This window comes from Notamacropus eugenii, chromosome 4 (assembly GCF_028372415.1).
Source record: "Notamacropus eugenii isolate mMacEug1 chromosome 4, mMacEug1.pri_v2, whole genome shotgun sequence".
In the NCBI taxonomy this organism is placed as follows: Eukaryota; Metazoa; Chordata; class Mammalia; order Diprotodontia; family Macropodidae; genus Notamacropus; species Notamacropus eugenii.
Genome location: NC_092875.1, coordinates 50030553 through 50045075, shown reverse-complemented (window position 1 = coordinate 50045075; position 14523 = coordinate 50030553). Strand labels below are relative to the sequence as shown.

Below are 14523 nucleotides of genomic sequence, written 5' to 3'. Positions count from 1 at the left end.
CTAGCTTCAGACACTTCCTAGCTGTGGGACTTTGGGCAAGTCACTTAACTCTATTTGCCTCAGTTTCCTCATCTGAAAAATGAGCTATAGAAGGAAATGGCAAACCACTCCAGTGTCTGCCAAGAACACCTCAAATGGAGTCATGAAGAATGAGACATGACTGAACAAATGATAAACAGATGATCAGATTAGAATGCTAAAAAAAAAATGGCAGAGGTTATTGATGATCCACTATTGGAGAGCTTGGAAAGACTCTGGATAACACTAGGCCTTCAGAAGGGCAAATGTTTTCCTGTGACAAAAATTGTTAAGAATCTTCAAACTGTCCAGTGAAGTTGTCCCTAACTCCTAGCAAAACTCTAGAACGGATTATCAAAGAGAAGGTTTCACAGTATCTTGAAAAGAAAGCAGAGATCCCAAAGAGTCAACATCACTTTGTCAAGAACAAGTCTAGACTAACTTAGTTTTATCTTTGGATGGGGTTATTAGATGGCAGATCAGAGAATGCTATAAATTTGGTTCACATAGATTTTATTAACGTACTTGATGCAAGATTCAGACGGATAAGACAGAGACAAAGGCTACAAGATAATACAATTAGGTGAATTTACAACTACTTGTATGGCTGGATACAACCAGTAGCCATGTAAGAACAGAATGTAAAACAGAATAAAAGCAGTATATAATGAATCGCCCCCAGGAGAGGGACTACTCTTTGCATTCCCAGAGTCTTGAACACTATCTTGAAGCTCATAAATACTTAATGGCCCTGTACCTCAGTTTCCTCATTTCTCAAATAGTGTGGGGAGAAGAGTTTGACTATGTGGCTCCCTCAGAGAATATTTGTTGGATTTCTTGGGCTTTATTAACAACTCCATATTCATTCAATAGGAGATCTTAGTGAAGAGCCCACAGGATATGTGGTTGGGCCAGCCCTCTTGAATGCTTTTGTTAATGGCATGGATAAATAAGGACACAGATGCCATGCTTATCCAATCTGCAGAGGATGGAAAGCTGGGAAACCTGATTAACACACCAGACGACACTGTCAGGATCTAAAGAGATCTAGGTACTAGCAGGACTTAATCTACTATGATGAAATCAGTGGGGATAAAAGTAAAGTCTTACATGTAGGCATAAAAAAATTACCTTGGCAAGCACAAGAGGCGGGGAAGAATACCTAGAGAGTAGTCCACCTTGATGAGTTCTAAGGAGACTCCAAGACTCCCTCTCTCTCTTCTTCTCTCTGTCTCCTCTCTCTCCCCCTTTCTCTCCCATCTTCTTTCTGGCCAGGCCTGGAGTCAGGAAGCCTCCTCTTTCTAAGCTCAAATCTGGCCTCAGACACTAACTAGCTGAGTGACTATGGGCAAGTGACTTAACCCTGTTTGCCTCAGTTTCCTCATCTGGAAAAGGAAATAGCAAATCAGAATTGGATCTGACTGAAAATGACTAAACAACAATAAATATACATGCATGTGTACATACACACACACCCCCAAACACCATACACCCCCCGCCCACACACACAGCTACATCCAGAAAGGCAGAAACTGGAAGGTGATCTAGCTACTACAGGTGTGACTCTGAAGAGATTGTGGAAGGGGATATAACTGCCATTTTCAAGGAGGGAAGTCATACGGAGGACCTGTCAGTAGTATTACCATTGGACCCTGAGGGTAAAAAGAGGAAGAATGCAGCGGATTTAGGATGGAGGTCAAGAAAGCCTTCTGGAAGAATGCAAGCCTGAATGGGGCTCTGAATGGAGCTCTCTTTGCAGGGGTGAGGAGGGGGGATGGGCAGTAGGCTCCACACTTCAGCCCTTCACACAAAATTCCACTGCACGACCCCTAGGCACATATGCTGTGGCTTCCAGGATAAACTCCAAACTCCAAGGCCTCTTCAATCCAGCTCCCATTTTCCTCATCCTCTTTCCTGTCTCCATCCCCACAGACCCAGTGCATTCATTGGTCCACCAACGTGATGCTCCTTCCTTGGCCCAGGTTCCTGCCTGACATGTGACTTCTGGAATCCTCAGCATCCTTCTAGCTCCCTCCTACAGAAGGCCTCTCCTGAACCCCTTGGTTTGGAGTCTTCTCTCCCTGAGGGTGGGGCGTGAGGGCTCCAACCCCCAATATGTGCCTTGAGGGAAGCTCTAATTCCTGAGAGACAGAGAGAGGGGGGAGTCTATACACAAAAAGACAGAGAGAGGAGGGAAGAAAAAGACAGAGAAAGAGGGGAATGAGAGACAGGAAGAAATGAAAAGAGAGGAAAAGAGAGAGAAAGGTAGGAAGAGACAGAGGAAGGGAGGGTGAGAAAGAGAGACAAAAGCCGGGGGATAGACATTAGGAGGGAGGGGAAGACAGAGACAGAGAAAGAGAGAGGTCTGGTCCCCAAGAAAGGTGAATGCCTCTAACCCCAGATCTGTCCCCTAATTGGAACTTTCTTGGTCCTTAAATTCAACACCCCCCACAGTGATGCCATGACCCTCACTACCTGTCTTTCCAGACCCCCCAGACACACAGAGGGCCTCCCCTGCCTCAGTACCCCAAGACCTTCAGACCCTTTAGACCCTTTTGTTTAAACTGCTCCTGAGACCAGTCCTAGCAGTGCCCATCTGGAAGACAAGAGTTAAGTTCCAGCCAGAGCTGACAGGCCCAGAATCAGACACGCAGCACCATGGAATAAAAGCTGGATTTGAAGATGGTAACTGGGTTCGAATCCCAGCTGCTGCCTGTGTGACCTTGTCTGGGGCCCCAGTTTCCTTCTCTAAAATGAATGCGCTGGGTCAGATGCTCTACACATGCCTCCCACGAGCTCTTCTGCCGGGAAGGTGGGAGGCCCCAGAGTCTGGGCCAGTCCCCCAAGGAGGGAGGGAGGAGGTGACGGGAAGCCTAGGGTCCGTCTTCACTGGAGCCAGGGGAAACATCCCAGAGCCAAAGAGAACAGAGGTCAAAGCAGAACCGGCTGGTGTGGGGCTCCCTCCCTCTGCAAAGGAAAACAGCTTCACTTTCCTGGAGGAAAAGTTTCCCAATAAACTACAGTAGATACCCCGCCCCCGCCTTGAGGTCAGACACCTCCCATCCCCTGCCAGAACCAGTCCCCAAGGCCTCAGACTCCGGACAAACCCTGCCCAGAAATTCACCACTAAAGTCCCTTATCTACTTATTGCTCAGTGAATGGTGAAGGTAGCCAGGGCTCAGGACGGAGGACACAAGCCCACCTGGCTACTGGAAGGAGGGCAGATCCTAGAGGAACAGGCCGGGGCCTGCAGGCTGGAGGGCAGGACCTAGGGAAGGGCCCAAGGGCTGCTGGACCAAGAGGTGGGAGGGCTTGGGAGGCCTCCAGAGGGCATGGGCAATCTTTTCATTTTTGTCCTTGAATGTAATAGGTGTTTATTAATCTTTTCCAATGTCTCTATACAGCATTTATAGGAAAAAAGCCTGGACATTGGATAGAGGGTGGACTCTGGAGTCAGGATGACCCGGGGTTCAATTCCTGTCTCTGACACTTACTGGCTGTGACCTCTCGGCCTCGGTTTCCTAATCTGTAAACCTACCTCACTCAGCATTATCCTGAGATCATACAGGTAGTATTTAACTGAGAGCCCCTCAAGGAAAGGGCCTTTGTCCTTTCCCCAGTACTTAATGCAGTGCCTGGCATATTGTAAAAGCTGACTGCCTGAATGATTTCAAAGTGCTCTGCAAAGAGTAAAATCCTCTATCGATGTGGCTCTCTTTACAGTGCCCAGCCTACTGGCTGGCCCAGAGACAGCCATCACAACTACTTGTTGATGGCCTAACTGGCCTCTGCAGCCTGGAGCTGCCTCAGAAATGGGGATGCGGGCCTTGGCCACAGGTCCCAAGCTATTTCCTTCCATAGACTGAATGAATACTCACCAGCGTTACCCGGCATCAGCATCAGGCCCCACACCTGCCTGGGGGGAAAGGGGGGGGGAGCACAAACCAGGGCTCTGGTGATCTAAATCTCCTGCTCAGGTCATAGCCTGGGTGTCCCCTGACCTCCTCCCCTTCAGTGTCTCCCCTTCTCTCATCCTCCCTGCCTCTGCATGGGTTGTTTACAAAGCCCCATTCAAGGCTCTGCACATGGAGAGAGAATTTTCCCCATCACATTCCCTGTCAGGCTGTCAGCCTGAATCCCACTTTAATCTGCCAGAAGCACTTTTCCGCTGACATTTTTAATAAATACTTTCAGCTTTTAAACACATTTGTGGGGGCCATTTCCACGTCTCCCTCTCCTCCCTCGCTCTCTCAAGAGGGGGCTCAGAAAGCTCTAATAGCAAATCCATCAGACCTGGCAGAGGCCTGTGTCCCCCACCCTGGCCTCTCTGCCCCACCCCGCTCCCCTCCTCCCCTCCCAGGCTGGCCTCAGCCTCCTGATAGAGGTGGTGTTTTCAATTTGAAAGCTAAATTAACTGTCCAATTGGATTTGGCTGCTGCGAGCCAGTTCCTGTGACAGGTTTTAGTTATGAAGCATATTTCACATTAATAGAACTCAACATGAAAACCTTGCGCCCAGGGATTGCCGCGGCTCGCCATTGAAATGGTAAATTTAATATTTCAGACATGCTCGTGCCAGTGTTTGATTATTGTTCTTCATTTAAATCCCTCCTAACGGGAAAGGGCCTAATTAGTAAAAAATCATGTTTTAATGAAGGCAAAATGCTAATTGCTAACACACACACAAAAAAGCCTGCACGTGGAATTAGCTGGCAGCCTTGCTGGTGACTTCCCTGGGACTCAACAGCATGCTCCCCTTGTGACTGCTTGTCTTCTTCCTTGGGCACTGTACACCCCCATCCCTGAGACAGAGAAAAGCCAGAGAGGAAGCATCTTCTTCACTCCTTTTAAAAGTTTTCAGCAGCTCTTTCTTCCCTATCCCAGGAGCCACAGTCAGGGCTGCGGCCCACTCACTGATGGCCACTTGAGCCCCAAAAACACTTTGGGCACGAAGGAGTCGCTGTGCTCCATGCTGGGCCCCTGATGCTGACCAGCAGGCATCCTGGGCCTAGCAGGCAGTAGGGTGGCAGGTACTTACGTCACTGAGCTGGTCCCTGGAGCTGCTCCACTGAGAGCTGGTGGCTTCTCGAACACTGTCCTCTTCACTGTTCCTGCCGCTGGTCTTGCTTGAAGGGACCTTCATCTGGAAGACAAGAAGGAGAGTCTTTCAGAACAACAGCCTCATCTTCCATCCTGCTTCTCAAACTAGTGCCATCACCCTGCTACCTTGCCTCCGCCCCCTAGACAGATGCCTTTTTTCTGTGCATGTGTATGTGGGTGGGGAGAGGTATATATGGGGAGGGGACATTAACTCTTTAAGGGGGACCTCGGGGGTTCTCTGGTCAAAAGAATATCTGTCTACTCATGGTTTTAAAGAGTCAATATGTGGGTGAGGTAGGCCTTCTTTCTTTAAGCATATGTAGAGGTAGAACGTGGTCCTTGTTTGTGGACCTGGAAGAAAGTATATTGAGTTTGCTCAAGACTAGAAGGAAGGGAAAAGGTTGGAAAAGGAAACACTGGAAAACAAAAATGTTTTTTTTTTTCCTTTGGAAAGATCATCAATTTTTTAAAAAGTAAAGAGTCTTGACAAGAGATTGGAGCCAGTCCCTTCGCTGGTTTGAGGAACTTCCAGGTGAGAAAACTCCCTCTACTAATTAGGCTGGTACCTTCTCTTACCAGCTTATAGAGATGCTTAAAGGAGAGTGTCAAATGCAAAGCTCACAAAATTTCTGAAATGAGTTAAAAAAAAATTTAACAAAATAAAAATATATAATAACATACCAAATGTGAATTTGTGGTTTTCTGAGTCAATATGCAGCCCCCAGGGATCTGCTGGACACTGTGAAGTAACCTCCCTAAGGCTGTGAAAGCAAGTCATCACATCATCCCCCACCCCTCACAAAAGAGTCAATATGGCCATTCCCAAATTGCCTCCCAGATGCCCAATACCTGGCTGACCCTCCACCCACTCTAGATTCTTTACCCTATACTGAGCCCATCCCTGATGGATCTCACCAAGGGAACCAGCATCACTTTATAACTTTTCTTCACATCTTAAGATCATTTCAGTACAGGCTGCCAGCCTATGGACTCCTTTTTGAGTCCTCTGCTTCCACATCAGGTGCTAATAGGTACATGGCATTTGGTAGTTGTGATTGGGCAGCTCGACCACCTATGGTTACATGGTCCCCTTCAAGGCAGGTGGGCAGCAGGGAACATTAAGGGAGGGAGCTTCTCATGAAATCCCTCCTCAGGGAATAGCTGAAAGGAGAGGTGGCTGACTGGATAGATCATAGGGAGGCAGAGGAAGTCTTGGCCAGATTTGAGCTTTTTTGCCCCTCATGGTATGCATCAGAGTTGTGGGAATGAGAGACACCAGGTTCAGGCACCCTCCCTCCCTAGCAGAATGGCATGTTTCCCTTCCCCAAACAGTAATGATCACAGTTATAGCACCGAAATCATCACAGACACATACACAGTTGACCAAGGACTTCCATGACTTCCTTTGCTCCCCACAACTACACTGGAGGCACTCAAACATATTATCCCTTACAGGCGAGGGAAGCCTGCAGCCTTGTGGCCACATGTGGCCCTCTAGGTCCTCAAGGGTAGCCCTTTGACCGAATACAAACTATTTGTTTTATGAAGTTTGGATTCAGTCAAAGGGTGCCCTTGAGGACCTAGAGGGCCACAAGTGGCCTCAAGGCCCAGGTTCCCTACCCCAGGCAGAGTTTCGGATTTGGGGGAGATGGACCTCAGGGTTTTTTTTTTTGGTTCAGTTAAGCCAGGTACCTGCACCAAGAATCCCCCTAACACCATCCCTAACCAGTGGTCACCTGGCCTAAAGACCAGAAGGTCTCACCTGTTGCCTCCCTAGGCAGTCCCTTCCTATAATACCGTTAGGACTTCCCAGCAGTTGGCATGGGCTCTCTGAGAGCAAGGACAGTTCTTTGCTTTTGTGTGTCCACGGTACTTAGGTTGGGCTGCACATACAACAATGATTAATAAATGCTTGCTGGCATCACTTGGCACCATCCTCCCTCTTGGGCCAAGCAGACCAAATGTGCTCTCTCCTCCCCATGTTAGCCCTTCAAATACTTAAAGGTGTTACTGTGTCCCTCATAGGTACAGACTTCCTCTCTTCTAATGCACTGACCTCATGGTTGTTCCAGTAAGCCTCCACTTCCCATCAGCAGAACATCATGCCCCTGAGCCAGTGACCCCCTGATGTGCTGCTCCCCCTTCCCCCTTAGATTCCTTTGTGTGTTGTCTTCTTCACATTGGAAACTCTTTCTGTCCTATTTATTTATTTCCTTTCCTATTCTGGCTTGGCACACAGTAGGTGTTACAAAAATGTTTATCGACTACTTACTCCCAACCTAAATCTTTAAAATAGGTACCTAATGTTTATCCACTGACTAGGCACTCCTGGCCCAAATCTTCTGAGCAGGCATATAGTAGATGCTTAATAAATGCTTACTGCCTGTCGATATACTCTCAACAACTCTCAGCAGGGAAATGTAGTTTATATTCAGTCATTTTTCAGTCATGCCTGACTCTTGGTGACCCCATTTGGGGTCTTCTTGGCAGAGATACTGGAGGGGTTTGCCATTTCTTTCTCTAGTTCTTTTTATAGATGAGGAAACTGAGGCAAAGAAGATGAGGTGACATGCCAAGGATCACACAGCTAGTAAGCGTCTGAGGACAGATATGAACTTGGACCTTCCGACTCCAGGCCCAGTGCTCTACCCACTGCTCCACCTCTAGCTGCCGACAGGACATGCTTGAACAATGTTTATTGACGGACTGATTCTCCAAGCCTAAATCTCCCAAGGAAAAAGTAAAAATAACAACAGATCCAGCCACACAAGAGGGCTTATAAAGCGTCCTACATATATTATTGCACTGGACCCTCCCAACAAATTTATAATTATAGGAGCTATCTTTATTATAACAGATGAGGAAACTGAAATGTGAGTCAGCTCACGTTTGCCTATGGCTCACAGCTGGTAAACACAAGAGGGGGGATTAGAACCCACTTCTCTCCTAACTCCAAGGGTACTCAGCTTTTCCATTAGAGTGGCCTGGGTAACCTCGTTGCTTCCCTAGGTCCTCTAAAACTCTCCTCTCTGATGAGATTCTTTCAGATTGTAAAAGCTGTGCTGTGCCTTGGACCCTCTGAATTATTTTCAATTTGTGGTGAAAGTTCCATGAACTTAAAAACATGAGAAAAGATTTTCTTTGTGATCTCTTCGAGTCACATCCTACCACAGAAATGACCTTACACCATCTGAACGTTAGACATCACCATCCCTTCCCCCAACTCTGATGGCCTCAGTCTCCCCACCAGAGGCTTCCCCTGGGGTTACTCATGCTCCCTAACAGGAGAGAGGCTCCAGGAATGAACTCTTGAGGAGATCCCTCTCTCTAAATTAAAAGGGGCCCATTCCAGTTAGAACCTCCCCTTCTGCCTGCACTGCTGACACATGTTCCTCTGAGACCCCATCAGAAAAGAGGCTGATCAGGAAACCCTTCTCCAGCATCCCATGCCCTCCCTAAAATGGCATCTAGGTCTCTCAAGATGGAGGTGCAGGGGACATTCTCACCTTGGATCTTGCACAAATATTATCTTGGGAGACTCATAAAGGCAAGTCCTGAGGCTTTAGGTAATCTCTATAGAGATGCCACAGGTCAGAAGAGTGCCCGTAATACACACACACACACACACACACACACACACACACACACATACACCACACACACATACACACACACACACAAACACACACACTAGTTCCCCTCATACACACATACATCATACACATACACACGCACATACACACACCATACACACACACCACACACACATACACATACCACACATACACACCACCCCCACACACGCACACACACCACACACGCACATATACACACATACACATACCACACATACACATGCACACACATGCACACACACCACCCCCCCCCCACACCACACACACACACTAGTTCCCCTCATATACATACACACACACACACACACCACACACACACATACACATGCATACACACACACACACACACACACACACACGCTATGCATAACATTTGCTGCCATTTCGTTATTTTAGATCTTGACAGACCAGTGGGGAGTCCCAGTTGACGTTGGCCCTTAGGTAGAGCTGCCTTCTAGCTGCCCAGGGACAGACTCAGTCCCACAGTGACAGAATGGAGTACTTCCTCCCCTCAGGAGGCCAGGATTCAACAATCGCATTACCCCTATTTTACAGATGAGCAAACTTGAGGCAAGAAAAGCTGAAATGACTTGCCCAGGGTCACACAGCTAGCAAGTGTCTGAGGACAGATTTGAACTCAGGTCTTCCTGACTCCATACCTAGCACTCTTTCATGCCACCTTACTGCTTCTAAAGGGAGGAGAGGTATATGCACAGGAGATGAGGGAGGAAAAAACCACAGAACTAAGAGGAAGAGATGGCAAGGGAACAGAGAAGACCATGGGGTCACAGTGGCTTCCATGACCACCTGGACCTCGCCCTGAACATTTTTCCCTGGGAAACTGGTGCCATTCAGTCCCACAAAACCAGCTCTTTAATGGTGCAAACAGTGAAGGAGATCTCACCTGGTTCCACAGATAGTTGGCCAGGAGGTATTACAACACCCAGGGTCCAAATCATTCAAACAAGCCTCAGCCCCAATATGGAAGCTTAAGGTGAATGGACCTTCCACATTAGTGCCACAGGGTGAGTAGCCACAGAAGTGCTGCCTGGACAGGCCCATTGGAGATTCACAAGTGCAACTAGTCTTTCCCTATAAGAATCAATTATTCCCGGAACTGGAGTCACAGATCTACAGTATATCAGGGCAGAGAGGGTCCTTAGAACACAGGATATCAGGGCTGGGAGGGCCCTTAGAACACAGGATGTCAGAGCTGGGAGGTCTCTTAGAACACAGGATGTCAGAGCTGGGAGGGACCTTAGAACACAGGATGTCAGGGCTGGGAGGGACCTTAGAACACAGGATGTCAGAGCTGGAAAAGAGCTTAGAACATGATGTCAGAAGTGGGAAGGGACCTTAGCAATCCACTAGTCTAATCCTCTTACCTGACTGAGGCAAAGGTACCAATTTCACCTTTCTCCTGGGCCCCCCACTTCTTGTATCCCCAGCTTTCCCAGCCTCCTGGATTCGCCCAGGGCCTTAAGGGACAACCACTCACATGCCAGGTACTGCTCATCTTCAGGGGCTTAGCACAGGCCCCCAACAGCGCCACCAAATCATACTGCTTTAATACATTAGTAATTATACTGCTGAGCCAGGGGAGGTGGCTCCATGGACGCAGCCCAGGTTAGGGGATTATTGAATGGATCAGGAGCTGGTCCCTGAGACCCCCTGCCTGACAGATTAATTCTCCAAGGCCTCAGGGTTCCCATGGGAATAGAAGGCTCCCTGACCTCCCTCTTGGGCCTGAGACATTCTCAGCTCATCCCACAGCACCATGCCACCCAGCGAAAGGTCTAGGCCTGAGAAGGAGGGGTTACCCAGGTGTGAAAGTGCTTGCAAAGAAAGGCTATGACCCAAAGAGGTTGTCTTCATCCTGTCCCAAGCCTGGGGCCCTGGAGGGAGTCTCTGGGGTGGACCTAGGTCAGCTCTGTCCTTCGGGCCCCTTGCTAAGTCTCAAGGATGAAGCAGCCTGCTTGGTCCTCACTTGGCGCCCTGCACCACCATTTATTTCAACCCAATTCAACATGAATTTATTAAGTGCCTCTTATGGGTCAGGTTTGGTGCTGGGGATACAGAAATTAAAAACTGAAATGGTTCCAACCCCAGGACCTCAGACTCCACTAAAGGCAAATAGCAAAGGCACAGGAAGCACATGCCAGAGCATCTGACGGTTCCTCACTGCCTCTAGGAGCCAATGTAAAATGCTGGGGACTTGGAAAGCCCTTGCCACTGTGACTGTGAGTGGTGCTTTTATATCCCTGACTGATGTTTCTGCACAGGGTGGGGAGGGTGCTTCATACCCCTGGGATGCCCCTCCTTCCTCACCTTCAAGGATGAGGTTAAGGCCTGCTTTGCTTTTGTCCCTGTATCTCTAGGGCCCGGTATGCAGCAGGTACATAATTAATGCTACTGGAACCAATGAACCCAACTCTCTCAATGGAAAGAGCGACGGAGATGGGAGACACTCCTTTACTTCTGGCTCTGCCACGCACCTGGTTAAGGAGTCTTGGGAAATCTTGGCTCAAGGAGCCACCCTATCTTCATTTGTAAAAAATAAAAATAAAAATGGGGAATAGCACTTGGCCTGCCTACCTGAGGGGAACTGAGGCACTAAGCTGAATTAAAACGTGCCCCATACAGGAGGCGGGGTCCTGGCTGGCACCCACAGCTTTTCCGTTGGCATCTAGCTGGGGGTTACATTCTGGGTGAAGCCTTCATGGACAGATTCCCTGCTAGGACTGTGCTGTCACTGCACACCTGTGTAGGACACAGCATGCCAGGACCCGATGGAGGAATGGATTGTGGACTCAGAAGACCCAGGCCTACCTCTTAATCAGAAGTCAGAGGACGGAGGGTGGGGCTTGGAGTGATAAAGACCTGAGTCTAAATTCTGTATGTAACCCTGGAGAACTGGCTTAACAGCTTTCAGACTCAGTTTCCTCATATGTATAATAGGAATAACAGTTGTCCCCATCTCCCAGGAGTGCTGTAAGGATCAAGTGTGATACTATTTGCAAAGTGCTTTATAAATCTTAATGTGGTATGGAAATACAAGCTATTGTTATGATTACAGTTGTCCTAAAGTAAAATGGGCTTCCTTGGAAGGTGGTGGGAGGTCTCTGAGGATCATCGGTGGGATTATAGTTGAGGCACTTAACCTCAATTAACTTAGCCTCCATTTCCTGAACTGTAAAATGAAGGGGGTTGGACGTAATGACCTCTAAGGTCCCTTCCAGTTATAAAAACCATGATCCTCTATGGAATTCTTGTTCAGGCATGGATCAAATTAAATGACCTCTGTCCATCGCCCAAGGTGGGGTACAATTAAAAACTGCACCTCTGGCCCACTGTCTACATCTCATTCCACTAAAGCCTCACTTGGTCTCAGGTAAGATCCCAGGCTCCAGAGACAGAAGAATTCTGAGAGGGAAAAGAGGAAAGGGAGAGAAATGTTCCCTGGGCAGAGCTGAGCTATTCCCGGAGCCCCAGAAACCCTCCTGGCAGTCCTAGCTTTGCTCATTACTAATAAACGCACTTCGATTTATCAAGAACTCCCATCTGAGTGGGCAGGGAGCGGAGCCCAAGGGCCAGGGGAGACAAATTCTTTTCTTAAGCTGTTTTGAAAGGTGCTGAGCTCTGGGACGACCCTCACCCCCATTAACCCAGCAAAGCACAGTGCCTCCTCCAGGGAGGCCCCTGGGCTCCAGCGGCAGACTCAGCCAGCACCACGGGTTTGTTCATTATCTCCAACACACACACAGGAGCATGGGAAGCGTGCTCCGAACACAGGCCAAATTGAATCATCTGCCTTCATTTTCCACGAGATCGGAAGCTACAGCTGCTGTGGCAGGCGGGTGGGGAGTGGGGGGTGGGTGATTTTCTGAGGCCATCCTTCCTAGTCCGAGTTCTTAAAGTCACAGCAAGCTTGGTTCGTGTAGTTAGGAAACATTTCTTTCTTCTTTTAAGTTCCTTCTTTGAGGAGGGGTGAGTGGCAGGAGGGACTGAAGCTCTCTTAGGAGCCAAGGCACAGCCAGACCATAAGAAAGGTATAAGGAGCACTCATTTGAGCTTATGGGAGAATCAAGTCAAAAGGGATTGACTAACTCAACCTCTTCCTGACAGTTGAGGAAACTGAGGCACAGAAAGAACAAATGACTTGCCTCGTGTCATATAATGAGTAGGGAAAAAAGCCAGGAAATGAGTCCAGACACTCCAATTCTGCACTAAGATGGGGACTGGGGCTGGGAATTCCAGGTTCATAGTATTTACTACAGGAAAGGCCATCAGCCAATCCAATGCCCTCATTTTTAAAGGTGAAAAAACCTAAGGCACAGAGGTTAAGTGATCTGCCCAAGGTCCCATAGGTATCAATAAGCTGAAAAAATAGAACGACCCAGGACATGGAGAGGTTGAAGTGAAGAGTCTAAGATAGAACCTTGGGCAAAAAGTTTGGGAAAGAGAGATCAGGTTGGTGAGCTTGGGATACAAAGGCTGGCACAGTGAGCCTAGTCAGGAACAACAGGCTAGGAGAGACAGGAGAGTTGGATCAGTGAGCCTAATCTGGCATTCATTTCACTCAGGGAAGGTAAGTAGAGAAACCTGTTCCTAGAAGGGAACGAGACTGAAAGACCAAAGGTCTAGTGGGAAGAGAAAGGAGGTAACTAGATGCCAGAGTGGATAGAGTCCTGGCCTTGGAGTCAGTAAGAACTGAGTTCAAATCCTCCCTCAAGCATTAACTAGTTCTGTGACCACTGGCAAATCATTTAATCTCAAGTTGCCCGAGTTTTCCTATCTGTAAAATGGATAATAACAGCCAGCACCTACCTCCAAGGGCTGTTGTGAAGATTAAATGAAATGACAAATGTAAAGGGCTTTGCAAACCTTAAGCCATCATATAAATGCCAGTTACTGTTATTTATTACCAGGCAGGGGAGGTAGATCCAAGGAAGGAAGGATGGGAAGGCTAAGACGGCAAAATGAAGGCCTGGTCTGGGTAGCTGCAAGCAGGCGTAGCCAGGGGAGAGAAGGCCCTATAGTGAAGGGAAGGTATGGTCAGAGGAGGGAACACCTGACTGTACTGCATGCGAGTGGAGGAGAAGAGAAGGAAGGGAAGACCTGACTGGTGAAAGGAAAACTAGCCCAGGGTGGGAAGATGCCCTGCAGCTAAGTCGGGAGGCCCTAGCATCTACTCATCACCTCTAGTGACTCAAGATCTGAAACCGTAAGCATCTGTTTCCCAAACAAGAGGGCACCCTGCCACCTCACTGCCTCTGCTTCTGCTGAAGACCAAACAAATGCTTTTCCTTTAAAAATGTACTCTCTTTAAACCTGAAAACGCCCATGTATCAAAACAAGGCTGAAATGAGCTAAACATGTTACTTGGGAGTTTTTCCCTGGAAATTCAGCCCTTCACACATTCTAACAGGATTTATCTATCCCAAGCAGGCCTCATAATGAGATCAGCCGGGACAGATCTCCGGCTTGTTTGTAGATTTTATACTTGCTCTAACTTGGCAGTCTGGAGACCACGTATTCCCCAGGCCCCTTCTGAAATCTCTTCACACACTGCAATTCGATTTTCTTTGCTTGGCCTCCTCCACAATCTTTTTTTTTCCTTCCGTGATTCATTTTACTCAGTTTTAGGATGGAAGGAAAGAAGCTTGTTGTGAGTGGGGATTTGTGGATGACGACATGGAGGGTCAGGGTGTGAGGCTCTTTGTCTCTGGTCCAGGACAGGAAAGCTCCTGCTCACAGCAGCCAGTTAGTCA

General features: G+C 48.2%; 1 protein-coding gene across 6 annotated transcripts in view; it reads right to left on the bottom strand.

Moving 5' to 3' along the window:
* Positions 1-14523, bottom strand: part of FBRSL1 (fibrosin like 1) — a 297437-nt gene that overhangs the window by 158571 nt on the left and 124343 nt on the right. For all 6 annotated transcript variants that reach the window (XM_072600792.1, XM_072600794.1, XM_072600790.1 and 3 more), the window contains exon 3: positions 5056-5160. In XM_072600792.1, coding sequence (XP_072456893.1) covers positions 5056-5160 — 105 coding nt within the window. The remainder of the gene's footprint in view (positions 1-5055; positions 5161-14523) is intronic.